This window comes from Salmo salar, chromosome ssa18 (genome assembly GCF_905237065.1).
Source record: "Salmo salar chromosome ssa18, Ssal_v3.1, whole genome shotgun sequence".
NCBI lineage: Eukaryota > Metazoa > Chordata > Actinopteri > Salmoniformes > Salmonidae > Salmo > Salmo salar.
Window position 1 is genome coordinate 79,005,151 of NC_059459.1, and position 22,435 is coordinate 79,027,585.

A 22,435-nucleotide genomic window follows, 5' to 3' on the forward strand; every position below is an offset into this window, starting at 1 on the left:
TCACTTAATAACGGAACACTAGTTACTTTAATAACGGAACACTAGTTACTTTAATAACGGAACACTAGTTACTTTAATAACGGAACACTAGTTACTAAATAATGGAACACTAGTTACTTAATAATGGAACACTAGTTACTTAATAATGGAACACTAATTACTTAATAATGGAACACTAGTCACTTAATAACGGAACACTAGTCACTTAATAACGGAACACTAGTTACTTTAATAACGGAACACTAGTTACTTAATAATACTAGTTACTTAATAATGGAACACTAGTTACTTTAATAACGGAACACTAGTTACTTAATAATGGAACACTAGTTACTTAACACTAGTCACTTAATAACGGAACACTAGTCACTTAATAACGGAACACTAGTCACTTAATAACGGAACACTAGTTACGTTAATAACGGAACACTAGTTACGTTAATAACGGAACACTAGTTACGTTAATAACGGAACACTAGTTACGTTAATAACGGAACACTAGTTACGTTAATAACGGAACACTAGTTACGTTAATAACGGAACACTAGTTACGTTAATAACGGAACACTAGTTACGTTAATAACGGAACACTAGTTACTTTAATAACGGAACACTAGTTACCTTAATAATGGAACACTAGTCACTTAATAACGGAACACTAGTTACTTTAATAACGGAACACTAGTTACTTTAATAACGGAACACTAGTTACTTTAATAACGGAACACTAGTTACTAAATAATGGAACACTAGTTACTTAATAATGGAACACTAGTTACTTAATAATGGAACACTAATTACTTAATAATGGAACACTAGTCACTTAATAATGGAACACTAGTTACTTTAATAACGGAACACTAGTTACTTTAATAACGGAACACTAGTTACTTAATAATACTAGTTACTTAATAATGGAACACTAGTTACTTTAATAACGGAACACTAGTTACTTAATAATGGAACACTAGTTACTTAACACTAGTCACTTAATAACGGAACACTAGTCACTTAATAACGGAACACTAGTCACTTAATAACGGAACACTAGTTACGTTAATAACGGAACACTAGTTACGTTAATAACGGAACACTAGTTACGTTAATAACGGAACACTAGTTACGTTAATAACGGAACACTAGTTACGTTAATAAAGGAACACTAGTTACGTTAATAACGGAACACTAGTTACGTTAATAACGGAACACTAGTTACTTAATAATACTAGTTACTTAATAATGGAACACTAGTTACTTAATAATACTAGTTACTTAATAATGGAACACTAGTCACTTAATAACGGAACACTAGTCACTTTAATAACGGAACACTAGTTACTTTAATAACGGAACACTAGTTACTTTAATAACGGAACACTAGTTACTTTAATAACGGAACACTAGTTACTTTAATAACGGAACACTAGTTACTTTAATAACGGAACACTAGTTACTTAATAATACTAGTTACTTAATAATAATACTAGTTACTTAATAATGGAACACTAGTTACTTAATAATGGAACACTAGTTACTTAATAATGGAACACTAGTTACTTAATAATGGAACACTAGTTACTTTAATAACGGAACACTAGTTACTTAATAACGGAACACTAGTTACTTTAATAACGGAACACTAGTTACTTTAATAACGGAACACTAGTTACCTTAATAATGGAACACTAGTCACTTAATAACGGAACACTAGTTACTTTAATAACGGAACACTAGTTACTTTAATAACGGAACACTAGTTACTTTAATAACGGAACACTAGTTACTAAATAATGGAACACTAGTTACTTAATAATGGAACACTAGTTACTTAATAATGGAACACTAATTACTTAATAATGGAACACTAGTCACTTAATAACGGAACACTAGTTACTTTAATAACGGAACACTAGTTACTTTAATAACGGAACACTAGTTACTTAATAATACTAGTTACTTAATAATGGAACACTAGTTACTTTAATAACGGAACACTAGTTACTTAATAATGGAACACTAGTTACTTAACACTAGTCACTTAATAACGGAACACTAGTCACTTAATAACGGAACACTAGTCACTTAATAACGGAACACTAGTTACGTTAATAACGGAACACTAGTTACGTTAATAACGGAACACTAGTTACGTTAATAACGGAACACTAGTTACGTTAATAACGGAACACTAGTTACGTTAATAACGGAACACTAGTTACGTTAATAACGGAACACTAGTTACGTTAATAACGGAACACTAGTTACGTTAATAACGGAACACTAGTTACTTTAATAACGGAACACTAGTTACCTTAATAATGGAACACTAGTCACTTAATAACGGAACACTAGTTACTTTAATAACGGAACACTAGTTACTTTAATAACGGAACACTAGTTACTTTAATAACGGAACACTAGTTACTAAATAATGGAACACTAGTTACTTAATAATGGAACACTAGTTACTTAATAATGGAACACTAATTACTTAATAATGGAACACTAGTCACTTAATAACGGAACACTAGTTACTTTAATAACGGAACACTAGTTACTTTAATAACGGAACACTAGTTACTTAATAATACTAGTTACTTAATAATGGAACACTAGTTACTTTAATAACGGAACACTAGTTACTTAATAATGGAACACTAGTTACTTAACACTAGTCACTTAATAACGGAACACTAGTCACTTAATAACGGAACACTAGTCACTTAATAACGGAACACTAGTTACGTTAATAACGGAACACTAGTTACGTTAATAACGGAACACTAGTTACGTTAATAACGGAACACTAGTTACGTTAATAACGGAACACTAGTTACGTTAATAACGGAACACTAGTTACGTTAATAACGGAACACTAGTTACGTTAATAACGGAACACTAGTTACGTTAATAACGGAACACTAGTTACGTTAATAACGGAACACTAGTTACGTTAATAACGGAACACTAGTTACTTAATAATACTAGTTACTTAATAATGGAACACTAGTTACTTAATAATACTAGTTACTTAATAATGGAACACTAGTTACTTTAATAACGGAACACTAGTTACGTTAATAACGGAACACTAGTTACGTTAATAACGGAACACTAGTTACGTTAATAACGGAACACTAGTTACGTTAATAACGGAACACTAGTTACGTTAATAACGGAACACTAGTTACGTTAATAACGGAACACTAGTTACGTTAATAACGGAACACTAGTTACGTTAATAACGGAACACTAGTTACGTTAATAACGGAACACTAGTTACTTAATAATACTAGTTACTTAATAATGGAACACTAGTTACTTAATAATACTAGTTACTTAATAATGGAACACTAGTTACTTTAATAACGGAACACTAGTTACTAAATAATGGAACACTAGTTACTTAATAATGGAACACTAGTTACTTAATAATGGAACACTAATTACTTAATAATGGAACACTAGTCACTTAATAACGGAACACTAGTTACTTTAATAACGGAACACTAGTTACTTTAATAACGGAACACTAGTTACTTAATAATACTAGTTACTTAATAATGGAACACTAGTTACTTTAATAACGGAACACTAGTTACTTAATAATGGAACACTAGTTACTTAACACTAGTCACTTAATAACGGAACACTAGTCACTTAATAACGGAACACTAGTTACGTTAATAACGGAACACTAGTTACGTTAATAACGGAACACTAGTTACGTTAATAACGGAACACTAGTTACGTTAATAACGGAACACTAGTTACGTTAATAACGGAACACTAGTTACGTTAATAACGGAACACTAGTTACGTTAATAACGGAACACTAGTTACGTTAATAACGGAACACTAGTTACGTTAATAACGGAACACTAGTTACGTTAATAACGGAACACTAGTTACGTTAATAACGGAACACTAGTTACGTTAATAACGGAACACTAGTTACGTTAATAACGGAACACTAGTTACGTTAATAACGGAACACTAGTTACGTTAATAACGGAACACTAGTTACTTAATAATACTAGTTACTTAATAATGGAACACTAGTTACTTAATAATACTAGTTACTTAATAATGGAACACTAGTCACTTAATAACGGAACACTAGTCACTTTAATAACGGAACACTAGTTACTTTAATAACGGAACACTAGTTACTTTAATAACGGAACACTAGTTACTTTAATAACGGAACACTAGTTACTTTAATAACGGAACACTAGTTACTTTAATAACGGAACACTAGTTACTTTAATAACGGAACACTAGTTACTTTAATAACGGAACACTAGTTACTTTAATAACGGAACACTAGTTACTTAATAATACTAGTTACTTAATAATAATACTAGTTACTTAATAATGGAACACTAGTTACTTAATAATGGAACACTAGTTACTTAATAATGGAACACTAGTTACTTAATAATGGAACACTAGTTACTTTAATAACGGAACACTAGTTACTTAATAACGGAACACTAGTTACTTTAATAACGGAACACTAGTTACTTTAATAACGGAACACTAGTTACCTTAATAATGGAACACTAGTCACTTAATAACGGAACACTAGTTACGTTAATAACGGAACACTAGTTACTTAATAATGGAACACTAGTTACTTAACACTAGTCACTTAATAACGGAACACTAGTCACTTAATAACGGAACACTAGTCACTTAATAACGGAACACTAGTTACGTTAATAACGGAACACTAGTTACGTTAATAACGGAACCCTAGTCACTTTAATAACGGAACCCTAGTCACTTTAAATAACGGAACAATAGTCACTTTAAATAACGGAACACTAGTCACTTTAAATAACGAAACACTAGTCACTTTAAATAACGGAACAATAGTTACTTAATAACGGAACACTAGTTACTTTAATGAAACACTAGTTACTTAATAATACTAGTTACTTAATAATGGAACACTAGTTACTTTAATAACGGAACACTAGTTACTTAATAATGGAACACTAGTTACTTAATAACGGAACACTAGTCACTTAATAACGGAACACTAGTTACTTAACGGAACACTAGTTACGTTAATAATGGAACACTAGTTACTTAATAATGGAACACTAGTTACTTAATAATGGAACACTAGTTACTTAATAATGGAACACTAGTTACTTAATAATACTAGTTACTTAATAATGGAACACTAATTACTTAATAATGGAACACTAGTTACTTAATTAATGGAACACTAGTTACTTAATAATGGAACACTAATTACTTAATAATGGAATACTAGTCACTTAATAACGGAACACCAGTTACTTTAATAACGGAACACTAGTTACTTAATAATACTAGTTACTTAATAATGGAACACTAGTTACTTTAATAACGGAACACTAGTTACTTAATAATGGAACACTAGTTACTTAACACTAGTCACTTAATAACGGAACACTAGTCACTTAATAACGGAACACTAGTTACGTTAATAACGGAACACTAGTTACGTTAATAACGGAACACTAGTTACGTTAATAACGGAACACTAGTTACGTTAATAACGGAACACTAGTTACGTTAATAACGGAACACTAGTTACGTTAATAACGGAACACTAGTTACGTTAATAACGGAACACTAGTTACGTTAATAACGGAACACTAGTTACGTTAATAAAGGAACACTAGTTACGTTAATAACGGAACACTAGTTACGTTAATAACGGAACACTAGTTACGTTAATAACGGAACACTAGTTACTTAATAATACTAGTTACTTAATAATGGAACACTAGTTACTTAATAATACTAGTTACTTAATAATGGAACACTAGTCACTTAATAACGGAACACTAGTCACTTTAATAACGGAACACTAGTTACTTTAATAACGGAACACTAGTTACTTTAATAACGGAACACTAGTTACTTTAATAACGGAACACTAGTTACTTTAATAACGGAACACTAGTTACTTTAATAACGGAACACTAGTTACTTAATAATACTAGTTACTTAATAATAATACTAGTTACTTAATAATGGAACACTAGTTACTTAATAATGGAACACTAGTTACTTAATAATGGAACACTAGTTACTTAATAACGGAACACTAGTTACTTTAATAACGGAACACTAGTTACTTAATAACGGAACACTAGTTACTTTAATAACGGAACACTAGTTACTTTAATAACGGAACACTAGTTACCTTAATAATGGAACACTAGTCACTTAATAACGGAACACTAGTTACTTTAATAACGGAACACTAGTTACTTTAATAACGGAACACTAGTTACTTTAATAACGGAACACTAGTTACTAAATAATGGAACACTAGTTACTTAATAATGGAACACTAGTTACTTAATAATGGAACACTAATTACTTAATAATGGAACACTAGTCACTTAATAACGGAACACTAGTTACTTTAATAACGGAACACTAGTTACTTAATAATACTAGTTACTTAATAATGGAACACTAGTTACTTTAATAACGGAACACTAGTTACTTAATAATGGAACACTAGTTACTTAACACTAGTCACTTAATAACGGAACACTAGTCACTTAATAACGGAACACTAGTCACTTAATAACGGAACACTAGTTACGTTAATAACGGAACACTAGTTACGTTAATAACGGAACACTAGTTACGTTAATAACGGAACACTAGTTACGTTAATAACGGAACACTAGTTACGTTAATAACGGAACACTAGTTACTTTAATAACGGAACACTAGTTACCTTAATAATGGAACACTAGTCACTTAATAACGGAACACTAGTTACTTTAATAACGGAACACTAGTTACTTTAATAACGGAACACTAGTTACTTTAATAACGGAACACTAGTTACTAAATAATGGAACACTAGTTACTTAATAATGGAACACTAGTTACTTAATAATGGAACACTAATTACTTAATAATGGAACACTAGTCACTTAATAACGGAACACTAGTTACTTTAATAACGGAACACTAGTTACTTTAATAACGGAACACTAGTTACTTAATAATACTAGTTACTTAATAATGGAACACTAGTTACTTTAATAACGGAACACTAGTTACTTAATAATGGAACACTAGTTACTTAACACTAGTCACTTAATAACGGAACACTAGTCACTTAATAACGGAACACTAGTCACTTAATAACGGAACACTAGTTACGTTAATAACGGAACACTAGTTACGTTAATAACGGAACACTAGTTACGTTAATAACGGAACACTAGTTACGTTAATAACGGAACACTAGTTACGTTAATAACGGAACACTAGTTACGTTAATAACGGAACACTAGTTACGTTAATAACGGAACACTAGTTACGTTAATAACGGAACACTAGTTACGTTAATAACGGAACACTAGTTACGTTAATAACGGAACACTAGTTACGTTAATAACGGAACACTAGTTACTTAATAATACTAGTTACTTAATAATGGAACACTAGTTACTTAATAATACTAGTTACTTAATAATGGAACACTAGTCACTTAATAACGGAACACTAGTCACTTTAATAACGGAACACTAGTTACTTTAATAACGGAACACTAGTTACTTTAATAACGGAACACTAGTTACTTTAATAACGGAACACTAGTTACTTTAATAACGGAACACTAGTTACTTTAATAACGGAACACTAGTTACTTTAATAACGGAACACTAGTTACTTTAATAACGGAACACTAGTTACTTTAATAACGGAACACTAGTTACTTAATAATACTAGTTACTTAATAATAATACTAGTTACTTAATAATGGAACACTAGTTACTTAATAATGGAACACTAGTTACTTAATAATGGAACACTAGTTACTTAATAATGGAACACTAGTTACTTTAATAACGGAACACTAGTTACTTAATAACGGAACACTAGTTACTTTAATAACGGAACACTAGTTACTTTAATAACGGAACACTAGTTACCTTAATAACGGAACACTAGTCACTTAATAACGGAACACTAGTTACGTTAATAACGGAACACTAGTTACGTTAATAACGGAACACTAGTTACTTTAATAACGGAACACTAGTTACTTAATAATACTAGTTACTTAATAATGGAACACTAGTTACTTAATAATGGAACACTAGTTACTTAATAATGGAACACTAGTCACTTAATAATGGAACACTAGTCACTTAATAATGGAACACTAGTCACTTAATAATGGAACACTAGTCACTTAATAACGGAACACTAGTTACTTTAATTACGGAACACTAGTTACTTTAATAACAGAACACTAGTTACTTAATAATACTAGTTACTTAATAATACTAGTTACTTAATAATGGAACACTAGTTACTTAATAACGGAACACTAGTCACTTAATAACGGAACACTAGTCACTTAATAACGGAACACTAGTCACTTAATAACGGAACACTAGTCACATAATAACGGAACACTAGTTACTTTAATAACGGAACACTAGTTACTTTAATAACGGAACGCTAGTTACTTTGATAACTTTAATAACGGAACACTAGTTACTTAATAATGGAACACTAGTTACTTTAATAATGGGACACTAGTTACTTAATAATACTAGTTACTTAATAATACTAGTTACTTAATAATGGAACACTAGTTACTTTAATAATGGGACACAAGTTACTTAATAATACTAGTTACTTAATAATACTAGTTACTTAAAAATGGAACACTAGTTACTTAATAATACTAGTTACTTAATAATACTAGTTACTTAATAATGGAACACTAGTTACTTTAATAATGGGACACAAGTTACTTAATAATACTAGTTACTTAATAATACTAGTTACTTCATAATGGAACACTAGTTACTTAATAATACTAGTTACTTTAATAACGGAACGCTAGTTACTTTAATAACGGAACGCTAGTTACTTAATAACGGAACACTAGTTACTTAATAACGGAACACTAGTTATGTTAATAACGGAACACTAGTTACGTTAATAACGGAACACTAGTTACGTTAATAACGGAACACTAGTTACTTAATAATACTAGTTACTTAATAATGGAACACTAGTTACTTAATAATACTAGTTACTTAATAATGGAACACTAGTCACTTAATAACGGAACACTAGTCACTTTAATAACGGAACACTAGTTACTTTAATAACGGAACACTAGTTACTTTAATAACGGAACACTAGTTACTTAATAATAATAGTTACTTAATAATAATACTAGTTACTTAATAATGGAACACTAGTTACTTAATAATGGAACACTAGTTACTTAATAATGGAACACTAGTTACTTAATAATGGAACACTAGTTACTTTAATAACGGAACACTAGTTACTTAATAACGGAACACTAGTTACTTAATAACGGAACACTAGTTACTTAATAACGGAACACTAGTTACTTTAATAACGGAACACTAGTTACTTTAATAACGGAACACTAGTTACCTTAATAATGGAACACTAGTCACTTAATAACGGAACACTAGTTACGTTAATAACGGAACACTAGTTACGTTAATAACGGAACACTAGTTACGTTAATAACGGAACACTAATTACTTTAATAACGGAACACTAGTTACTTAATAATACTAGTTACTTAATAATGGAACACTAGTTACTTAATAATGGAACACTAGTTACTTAATAATGGAACACTAGTCACTTAATAATGGAACACTAGTCACTTAATAATGGAACACTAGTCACTTAATAATGGAACACTAGTCACTTAATAACGGAACACTAGTTACTTTAATTACGGAACACTAGTTACTTTAATAACAGAACACTAGTTACTTAATAATACTAGTTACTTAATAATACTAGTTACTTAATAACGGAACACTAGTTACTTAATAACGGAACACTAGTCACTTAATAACGGAACACTAGTCACTTAATAACGGAACACTAGTCACTTAATAACGGAACACTAGTCACATAATAACGGAACACTAGTTACTTTAATAACGGAACACTAGTTACTTTAATAACGGAACACTAGTTACTTTAATAACGGAACACTAGTTACTTTAATAACGGAACGCTAGTTACTTTGATAACTTTAATAACGGAACACTAGTTACTTAATAATGGAACACTAGTTAATAATACTAGTTACTTAATAATGGAACACTAGTTACTTTAATAATGGGACACTAGTTACTTAATAATACTAGTTACTTAATAATACTAGTTACTTAATAATGGAACACTAGTTACTTTAATAATGGGACACAAGTTACTTAATAATACTAGTTACTTAATAATACTAGTTACTTAATAATGGAACACTAGTTACTTAATAATACTAGTTACTTTAATAACGGAACGCTAGTTACTTTAATAACGGAACGCTAGTTACTTAATAACGGAACACTAGTTACTTAATAACGGAACACTAGTTACTTAATAACGGAACACTAGTTACTTAATAACGGAACACTAGTTACGTTAATAACGGAACACTAGTTACGTTATTAACGGAACACTAGTTACGTTAATAACGGAACACTAGTTACTTTAATAACGGAACACTAGTTACTTAATAATACTAGTTACTTAATAATGGAACACTAGTTACTTAATAATGGAACACTAGTTACTTAATAACGGAACACTAGTTACTTAATAACGGAACACTAGTAACTTAATAACGGAACACTAGTAACTTAATAACGGAACACTAGTTACTTAATAACGGAACACTAGTTACGTTAATAACGGAACACTAGTTACTTTAATAACGGAACACTAGTTACTTAATACCACTAGTTACTTAATAATGGAACACTAGTTACTTAATAATGGAACACTAGTTACTTAATAATGGAACACTAGTCACTTAATAATGGAACACTAGTCACTTAATAACGGAACACTTGTTACTTTAATAACGGAACACTAGTTACTTTAATAACGGAACGCTAGTTACTTTGATAACTTTAATAACGGAACACTAGTTACTTAATAATGGAACACTAGTTAATAATACTAGTTACTTAATAATGGAACACTAGTTACTTTAATAATGGGACACTAGTTACTTAATAATACTAGTTACTTAATAATACTAGTTACTTAATAATGGAACACTAGTTACTTTAATAATGGGACACAAGTTACTTAATAATACTAGTTACTTAATAATACTAGTTACTTAATAATGGAACACTAGTTACTTAATAATACTAGTTACTTCATAATGGAACACTAGTTACTTAATAATACTAGTTACTTTAATAACGGAACGCTAGTTACTTTAATAACGGAACGCTAGTTACTTAATAACGGAACACTAGTTACGTTAATAACGGAACACTAGTTACGTTAATAACGGAACACTAGTTACGTTAATAACGGAACACTAGTTACGTTAATAACGGAACATTAGTTACGTTAATAACGGAACACTAGTTACGTTAATAACGGAACACTAGTTACTTTAATAACGGAACACTAGTTACTTAATAATACTAGTTACTTAATAATGGAACACTAGTTACTTAATAACGGAACACTAGTTACTTAATAACGGAACACTAGTTACTTAATAACGGAACAATAGTTACGTTAATAACGGAACACTAGTTACTTTAATAACACTAGTTACTTAATAATGGAACACTAGTTACTTAATAATGGAACACTAGTTACTTAATAATGGAACACTAGTCACTTAATAATGGAACACTAGACACTTAATAACGGAACACTAGTTACTTTAATAACGGAACACTAGTTACTTTAATAACAGAACACTAGTTACTTAATACTACTAATTACTTAATAATGGAACACTAGTTACTTTAATAATGGGACACTAGTTACTTAATAATACTAGTTACTTAATAATACTAGTTACTTAATAATGGAACACTAGTCACTTAATAATGGAACACTAGTCACTTAATAATGGAACACTAGTCACTTAATAACGGAACACTAGTTACTTTAATAACGGAACACTAGTTACTTTAATAACGGAACACTAGTTACTTTAATAACTTTAATAACGGAACACTAGTTACTTTAATAATGGGACACTAGTTACTTAATAATACTAGTTACTTAATAATGGAACACTAGTTACTTTAATAATGGGACACTAGTTACTTAATAATACTAGTTACTTAATAATGGAACACTAGTTACTTAATAATACTAGTTACTTAATAATGCTAGTTACTTTAATAACGGAACGCTAGTTACTTAATAACGGAACGCTAGTTACTTAATAACGGAACACTAGTTACTTAATAACGGAACACTAGTTACTTAATAACGGAACACGAGTTACTTAATAACGGAACACGAGTTACTTAATAACGGAACACTAGTTACTTAATAAATAACGGAACACTAGTTACTTAATAAATAACGGAACACTAGTTACTTAATAACGGAACACTAGTTACTTAATAACGGAACACTAGTTACTTAATAACGGAACACTAGTTACTTAATAAATAACGGAACACTAGTTACTTAATAACGGAACACTAGTTACTTAATAACGGAACACTAGTTACTTAATAACGGAACACTAGTTACTTAATAACGGAACACTAGTTACTTAATAACGGAACACTAGTTACTTTAATAATGTCTACATACTGCTTTACTCATCTCATATGTATATACTGTATTCTATTGTACTGTATTTTAGTCAATGCCACTCCAACATTGCTCGTCATAACATTTATATATTTCTTAATTCCATTCTTTTACTTTTTAGATGTGTGTACTGTTGTGAATTCTTAGAGACTACTGCACTGTTGGAGCTCGGAACACAAGCATTTCAATACACTCGCAATAACATCTGCTAAATGTGTATGTGACCAATACAATGTAATTTGAAGTACAGAGAGATCCTTGATGAAAACCTGCTCCAGAGCGTTCAGGACCTCAGACTAGGGTGAAGGTTCACCTTCCAACAGGACAACAACCCTAAGCACACAGCCAAGACAACGCAGGAGTTTCTTTGGGACAAGTCTCTGAATGTCCTTGAGTGGCCCAGCCAGAGCCCGGACTTGAACCCAATCTAACATCTCTGGAGAGATCTGAAAATAGCTGTGCAGCGACGCTCCCCATCCAACCTGACAGAGCTTGAGAGGATCTGCAGAGAAGAATGGGAGAAACTCCCCAAATACAGGTGTGACAAGTTGTAGAGTCATACCCAAGAAGACGCGAGGCTGTAATCGCTGCCAAAGGTGCTTCAACAAAGTCCTGAGTAAAGGGCCTGAATACTTATTTCAAAAAGCCTATTTTTGCTTCGTCATTATAGGGTATTGTGTGGAGATTGATGAGGGGGAAAAAAACGATTTAATCCATTTTAGAATAAGGCTGTAACATAACAAAATGTGGAAAGTCAAGCGGTCTGAATACTTCCTGAAAGCACTGTAGTGTTATGTGTGTTTACCTTGTGTCTTTTTGTTGCAGATTGTCATCTGTATTGTTCTCTGTCTGAGAGTATGGGTTCCTGATACAAACACCTCCTTTTGTATTTGTAGAATTACATCCATATGTTCTGTTCTATATGATATCTAGTGGTCCTTTGGGTTACTTTAGATTACCACAGGTGTCTGTAATTATCTCTGGCTCACTAAGGCTGCCCAAGTCTGATCTATTTCCCATTAACTGACCAATCAGATCAGCACTGAAAATGATCTGATGTGAAAAGATCTGATGTGATTGGTCAAAAGAACATTAATCTGACTTGGTCTGCCTGTATAAACGCAGCCTTAGTGGCCTCATCTGTCCCACTGTTTGGGGAGATTTGCTCTGATGAAGGTTGAACGACCGAAAGCCAAAATGTAAGACATGTGAATCTGTTTCTTTTTTTTCTGTTTCTAAAGTCAGTAAATTCTAGAACCTATTTTCATACATTCAAATAACTTCCTGGTTTTCGTGACACAGACACGTTTTTATCCATGTACAATAAAAGTTAATAAAAACATCATTGAGTAAAACTATAGCTAGCTATCAGTATCTACATACGAACCTATTCTACATAGTTGTATCTCAGGTGTGATCCGCAGCAGTCTCCGTAGCCGATCATTCTCTTCCTGGTACTCCACTACGGTTTTCACAAATGCCCCGGAAATCTCTACAGCAGCAAACGCCGTTAAACGCTCATTTAAAAACTCTCGAAACGACTGTAGTTTAGACGTTTTCAGTGGACTGAGAGTTGGGTGTTCAGCTAGTATGGCTTCTTGATGTGGGTCCTCCTGATCACATTCCCTTTTCACACACGGAGGAGTAAATATGAACTCTATGATATCAGGCTCCACCCCTTGAAGCTGCTCTTCCTCCTGACTGGTCCTGACTTCCTCCTGTTCCTCTTTAATCTTTGTGGTCTCTGGGTCCTTCTGCCCCAGACTGGGGCTCCACTCCTGCTGCTCAGGGGGAACCTCCTCTTCAGAGACAGAGAGCTGCAGGGAGTCTGGAGGGAAGGAGAGGAGGAGCAGAGGTTACCACAGTCCCCAAATCCAGAACAAATTCAAGAAAGCGTACGGTATTATAAAGAGCCATTGTTGCATGAAAGAAAGCGTACAGTATTATACATTTACATTTACGTCATTTAGCAGACGCTCTTATCCAGACTTACAGATAAGTGCATTCACCTTATGATATCCAGTAAAACAACCACTTTACAATAGTACATCTATATCTTTTTATTTCTTTTTTTTTGGGGGGGGGGGTTAGAAGGATTACTTTATCCCAGGTATTCCTTAAAGAGGTGGGGTTTCAGGTGTCTCCGAAAGGTGGTGATTGTGATTATAAAGAGCCATTGTTGCATAGAACTCTTGTTCCATCCTGTTTTAAAAAAACAGATATAGGAACACCTCACAACACCCCTATGTGACCTAGATAGGTTGTGTGTATGTATTGATATGTAGGCTACATGTGCCTCTTTTTAAATGGATGTAGTTCTGTCCTTGAGCTGTTCTTGTCTATTAATGTTCTGGATGATGTCATGTTTCATGTGGAACCCAGGAAGAGTAGCTGATGCTTTTGCAACAGCTAATGGGGATCCTAATAAAATACCAAATAACCACAGTATTAGTCATAACAAACATAAAACCTAACGGTCAAACAAGGAAATGGTTCTAATCGTTTTTCCACCATTCATTTTTCCCCATAGGGGATTTTACAATAACTTAAAATACGGGCTGTGTTTTGTGTAGGCTAACCCTGACGTGACGTTTTGATAACTGTGTAAATCTCTCTAGGACAAGGTGACTTTATCAATATATTCGCCTATATTTACCCCCCAAAAATGAAATGCTAATTGGATCCTAATGTGGCTATCATAAAGAACTATAAACACCATAATGATCTGGACGAGACTGCATCATTTTTTCAATGAAGGTCTACAGTAGCCTCAGCAGCACTCTGTAGGGTAGCACCATAGTGTAGCCAGAGGACAGCTAGCTTCCGTCCTCCTCTGGGTACATTGACTTCAATACAAAACCTAGGAGGTTCAGGGTTCTCACCCCCTTCCATAGACTTACACAGTAATTATGACAACTTCGAGACGACGTCCTCCAGCCTATCAGAGCTCTTGCAGCATGAACTGACATGTTGTCCACACAATCATAGGATCGGAGAATTAAACTAGTACTAAAAGCATAAGCTACCGCTAGCTAGCTAGCTAGCACTTCATAACATGTGGTGAGTAGTTGACTCAAAGAGAGAAAGACAATAGTTGAACACTTTTGAACAAATTAATTTCTTAAAAAATGGAGAGAGCTAGCTATATTTCATCTTTTTTTCACTTCCACTTACTTAGCCTACACAAAAAGAGAGGGATGCTATGTTAGCTAGCTGTCTATGGCTATCCAACACTGGAACTCTTCCAAGTCAAAGAAAGCTTTTGGTTTAATTAATATATTGTATATGTATTGCCACTGGGGCCCACCGGTGTAACTGCTAAACTGCTTGCTGACTACACTGTACTGCATGATTGTAGAGAGTTTACTAACGTGTTAGTTCTAGTAGCTATGTTGACAATGATGTCAGCTAATAAAAACGGGGATAAACATATCTGAATCTGTCCAATAGAAACTCTTGTTTGCAACTGTTGGATTATTGATTACACCCTAGATCAGTTAGATGCAGGCAAGAGACTGCATGGCGGTATTAAATGTGTCACTGTCAGTCACCTTAATTACTCAAATTCTTCTCAACATGTGCATCTAAACTAAGCAAAAAAAGAAATGTCCTCTCACTGTCAACTGCGTTTATTTTCAGCAAAATTAACATGTGTAAATATTTGTATGAACATAACAAGATTCAACAACTGAGACATAAACTGAACAAGTTCCACAGACATGTGACTAACAGAAATGGAATAACTGGTCCCTGAACAAAGGGGGGGTCAAAATCAAAAGTAACAGTCAGTATCTGGTGTGGCCACCAGCTGCACTAAGTACTGCAGTGCATCTCCTCCTCATGGACTACACCAGATTTTCCAGTTCTTCTTCCACCAAGGCACCTGCAAGTTCCCGGACATTTCTGGGGGGAATGGCCCTACCCCTCACCCTCTGATCCAACAGATCCCAGACGTGCTCAATGGGATTGAGATCCGGGCTCTTCGCTGGCCATGGCAGAACACTGACATTCCAGTCTTGCAGGAAATCACACACAGAATGAGCAGTATGGCTGGTGGTATTGTCATGCTGGAGGGTCATGTCAGGATGAGCCTGCAGGAAGGGTACCACATGAGGGAGGAGGATGTCTTCCCTGTAACACACAGCGTTGAGATTGCCTGCAATGCCAACAAGCTCAGTCTGATGATGCTGTGACACACTGCCCCAAACCACGATAGACCCTCCACCTCCAAATCGATCCCGCTCCAGAGTACAGGCCTCGGTGTAACGCTCATTCCTTCGACAATAAACGCAAATCCGACCATCACCCCTGGTGAGACAAAACCGCGACTCGTCAGTGAAGAGCACTTTTTGCCAGTCCTGTCTGGTCCAGCGATGGTTGGTTTGTGCCCATAGGCGACGTTGTTGCCGGTGATGTCTGGTGAGGACCTGCCTTACAACAGGCCTACAAGCCCTCAGTCCAGCCTCTCTCAGCCTATTGTGGACAGTCTGAGCACTGATGGAAGGATTGTGTGTTCCTGGTACAACTCGGACAGTTGTTGTTGCCATCCTGTACCTGTCCGCAGGTGTGATGTTCGAATGTACCGATCCTGTGCAGGTGTTGTTACACGTGGTCTGCCACTGCGAGGACGACCAGCTGTTCGTCCTGTCTCCCTGTAGCGCTGTCTTAGGCGTCTCACAGTACGGACATTGCAATTTATTGCCCTGACCACATCTGCAGTCCTCATGCCTCCTTGCAGCATGCCTAAGGCATGTTCACGCAGATGAGCAGGGATCCTGGGCATCTTTCTTTTGGTGTTTTTCAGAGTCAGTAGAAAGGCCTCTTTAGTGTCCTAAGTTTTCATAACTGTGACCTTAATTGCCTAGCGTCTGTAAGCTGTTAGTGTCTTAACAACTGTTCCACATGTGCATGTTCATTAATTGTTTATGGTTCATTGAACAAGAATGGGAAACTGTATTTTAACAACACCAGTGTTTAAACCCTTTACAATGAAGATCTGAAGTTATTTGGATTTTTACGAATTATCTTTGAAAGACAGGGTCCTAAAAAAGAGACGTTTATTTTTTTTTCTGAGTTTATGTTGTATACTATCATTCATAGGCTAGGCTAGGTTGTAGCAACCTCATGATGGGTATAGGGAAAATGTGAGTATCATGTAGTAGCCTAAACCTATCAATGATACATTGAGCTGGGTGAATGGAATATGAATGACAGTCATCCAATATTCTTTAATAGAAATAAGGCTGTGGTCATAAAAAAAAAAGATTGTCCTCCATCTTTAACAGCACCGACCGCCACTGACGAATACATTGATAAAAGTCACCTTGTCTGAGATTTACATGGTTATCAAAACGTCACGCCAGGGTAAGCCTACATGAAACACAGTCCTTATTTTAAGTGTTCTAAAATCCCCTATGGGAAAAATGAATGGTGGGAAAAGGATTGGAACCATTTCCCTGTTTAGACCGCTAGGTTTTATGGGTATTATTACACCTCCACTGTGGGACTCTATACAGGCTTTAGACATCAGGGTTGGGGTCAATTTGAATTTTTAAGCCAGTAAATTCAAGACTAGGTTAACTATAATTCCAATTCAATAATTAAAAACATGCACGGTAAGTTTAAAAACAACTTCTTCAACATGTATGAAGTGGTGATGAGTTAACAGTTTATCAATAAAGTGGAACTATAGCTAGCTATCAGTATCTACATACGAACCTATTCTACATAGTTGAACCTCTGATGTGATCTCCAGCAGTCTCCGTAGCCGATCATTCTCCTCCTGGTATTTCACTACCGTTTTCTCAACTTCCCCGAAAATCTCCACAGCAGCCGCCGTTAAACGCTCATTTAAAAACACACGACACAACTGTAGTTTAGACATTTTATGTCAAATTAGAGTTGGGTAGCCTATTTTGTTTAGTCATTTCTTTACTCCACACAAGGAACGGGGGAAAAAAACTCGTCACCAATCCTACTTCCGTGTTCAAGTCAAGGAATCTTAGGACGTTCTTTGTTCTAGTTGGTGATGAACCCAGAAACACAACAGGGCCGCCAGCTGGATGGGAGTTTACTGTGCAAGGCAGCCTACAGACCACTAGTAAAGGAAAACGACGACTACATGTAGACAAACAGTGGTTATCATCAGGGGCGGAAATCCCGGGGGGGTGGGGGGGACACGACCCCCCCATCCTGGGAAAAATATGATTTGTCCCCCCCAATATATTACTGAAACATAACTATGTAATTTAAATAATATTAATAATACGCAATGAAAGCAATTGTGCTGATTATAGACACTTAATAGCTCGTTTTTAAGTTTCAAAAGATTGCGACCCCCCCACCCTTTGCCTCACAATGGTTTGATCCACTGCCAGTTCCTTAGCTTGCGAGGTAACATAGAGGTCGTATCTACTGTCTGAAAGGCACTCAATGCACGTAACTGACGTGAGGTTAACCCAGTCAATCGCGCACACACACTAGCTGAATATACCGAGCTAGCGCGCAAATATTAACTATTAAGCTAGCTAGTACCTATTCCATTTATGTGGCGTCGTCAAAGATGGAATCTTTGCTATCGTCAATTTATTCCAAGATCAGCATGCATGTAAGTTAGTGCTTCAAAGTCCCTGTGATAAGGTTAGCGATAAACTGAACAGAACTACACTCTCTTCTACCATTGTTTTAAATATATTTAATGGTCTCGTTGCAAAAGCTAAATTGTCGCAAGGGAACTTTTATTTATATATTTTATTTCACCTTTATTTAACCCGGGTAGCAAAGATTATAGCAAACACCACTGAATTGGTGCTCGCTGGCTTTGCAAATTCAGCTATTGTTAGAAGCCAGCCAATATGAAACAAACTATTAAAATTACAAAAGGTTGCAGCATATGTTGTGTAAATGGTGAACTCATACAGCTGTCAACTCATACAGCTGTCAACCTTTTAGATCGAAGCCCATATAGAATGATAGAAGATAAGATGATAGAAGCCCATCTCCTACTGTAAATAACCTACATACTGTGTGTGTGTAGCCAACCAGGTAGAAAAATGGCAGAAAAATGGCAGAAAAAAGACGGACATCAGAGTATTTTTCAGTACACCAAAACGCAAAGTAAGAACCCTAGTAGCCTAATATCTCAAAGACTAGTTGATAAAATGTTCATAAGAAAGAAATGAAATTCTAATGGAAATGTTTCACAATGATGTCATTAGGCAGAGCAGGCAACAGATGGCACACAGACAGCAGAGTTGGGGACAGATATGCAGGGACAGACTGGCAGAGACAGGGAGTCTCAGGTAAGTTTGTTGAGTCTTTGTTTGGCAACATTATGAAAGGTTCTCAATTTTTTTTACTTGTAAAATAGGAACATAATTGGAAAATGCCACTCTCAACTTAAACTGGTGACTGAACTAAGATTCGTTAAAGGCAATGGTATTGCTGTTGTGATTAGTTGTGTAGTTTTGGGTACCGGTAGTTAGGAGTACGGCAAACACCTTATTTCTTTGGTTCCTCAATATACATTTACCATATTAAACGTAGGCTATGTGTTACAGCACTACTTTTGGTGTCCCCCTCAGGAATTGCTCTTGAGAAAATGTAATGTAATTGTCCCCTCCAAAGTTGATATCAGATTTTCGCCCCTGGTTATCATAAGTATAGGATGATCTGGGAGAATCAATTCTTCCCCAGGAATCAACTGTTTATCATTATTCCATACATTGTTTTACAACATTGTCCATGGTACAGTATATCTATATATCTGAGAGCCACAGTATGAATGGTCTGGAGTTGCTTTCCTTTCCTAAGAGTGTTGTCCACATTCTGCCTTGCAGACGTTATTTCTATTGTCTGTTTTTCTCTCTTTGTGGATATTATCCATACTGTATGCTCAGGGTTGGGTAGTTTACTTTCTAAATGTAATCCATTACAGTTACTAGTTACCTGTCCAAAATTGTAATCAGTAGTGTAACTTTTGGATTACCCAAACTCAGTAATGTAATCTGATTACATTTAGTTACTTTTAGATTACTTCCCCCTTAAGAGGCATTAGAAGAATAAAAAAATGTATGTTACCAATTGAATAACATCTATTGCAAGATCAATCAATGTTAAACTTCACATAGTTGGCCCATATATAGATGTTCAATTTTACTTTATGGGTTGGTTATATAGGCTTCTTCTAACCCATTGCTTTCTACTACATATAATAATACGATTATCTTATACGAATACGATTATCTTTACATTAAAAAACAAAGTCTATCAGAATTCCAGTCATTCCAATAAATGTTATACCCCTCAATCTTCAATAATAGGACTTGGAAATATGGAAGTATAGATTAACTAAATGTTTTACCTGAGCATGACCCCAAAACTAAGGACTTATTAGCCAGCACTACTCTGTTGTTTATGATAGTGTTGTCATGGAGGACTGATTGGGCTCATTGATTCGAGTTGAAAAATAAATGCTGCTCTCATGGAATGGCATGCTTTGAGCACTACTGAAAAGTGCTATTTACATGTGAAAAATGAATGCCATATTCTGCATTTGTTATATGCCTATTGTTTTCCTTTTTGTAGTGGACACTTTGATATCTTGAAAATATGCAGCTGTTTAAAGGGCAAATCATCAGCAACCCCCCGCAGACGATCCCGCAGGTGAAGAAGCCGGATGTGGAGGTCCGGGGCTGGCGTGGTTACACGTGGTCTGCGGTTGTGAGGCCGGTTGCACTCACTGCCATAATCTCTAAAACAACGTTGGAAGCAGCTTAACATTTAATTATCTGGCAACAGCTCTGATGGACATTACTGCAGTCAGCATGCCAATTGCACATTCCCTCAAAACTTGAGACATCTGTGGCATTGTTTTTGTGTGACAAAACTGCATATTTTAAAGTGGCCTTTTTGTCCCCAGCACAAGGTGTACCTGTGTAATGATATTGCTGTTTAATCAGCTTCTTGATATGCCACACCTGTCAGGTGGATGGATTATATTGACAAAGGAGAAATGCTCACTAACAGGGATGTAAACAAATTTGTGCACAACATTTGAGAGAAATAAGCTTTTTGTGCATATGGAACATTTCTGGGCTATTATATTTCAGTGCATGAAACGACACTGCATTTATATTTTTGTTCAGTATATATGGCTGTGGTCCGGTGCCTTATTTCCTACAATACTGTCCATCAACAGGCGGAAGGTAGCCTAGGGTTTAAGAGGCAAGCGGAGGGTTCCAATCCCAAGAAGGGAGTGGTTGCTGCTATCAAATCCTAGATGCCATACCTGCTGTCCTGCCCTTAACCCCCCACAACAACTGCTTCACAGGAGCCGTAGTATGGCAGCCTCCTGCTCCAACCTCTATATACAATGCATTCTGAAAGTATTCAGACTCCTTGTCTTTTCCACATTGTTACTTTACAGCCTTATTCTAAAATGAATTAAATCCTTTTTTCCCCCTCATCAATCTACACACAATACCCCATAATAACATCACAATACCCCATAATAAAAAAGCAAAAACAGGTTTTTAGACATTTTATCAAATTCTTAACAAATAAATGAAAATATCACATTTACATAAGTATTCAGACCCTTTACTCAGGACTTTGTTGAAGCACCATTGGCAGCGATTACAGCCTTGAGTCTTCTTGGGTATGTCGCTACAAGCTTGGCACACCTGTATTTGGGAAGTTTCTCCCATTCTTCTCTGCAGATCCTCTCAACCTCTGTCAGGTTGGATGGGGAGCGTTGCTGCACAGCTATTTTCAGGTCTCTCTAGAGATGTTCGATCGG

General features: G+C 34.8%; 1 protein-coding gene across 1 annotated transcript in view; it reads right to left on the reverse strand.

Moving 5' to 3' along the window:
- The window catches only part of LOC106578119 (zinc finger protein 260), a 116,610-nt gene that overhangs the window by 17,540 nt on the left and 76,635 nt on the right, over window positions 1–22,435 (reverse strand). The window contains exon 3 of the mRNA XM_014156732.2: window positions 14,024–14,464. Coding sequence (XP_014012207.2) covers window positions 14,024–14,464 — 441 coding nt within the window. The remainder of the gene's footprint in view (window positions 1–14,023; window positions 14,465–22,435) is intronic.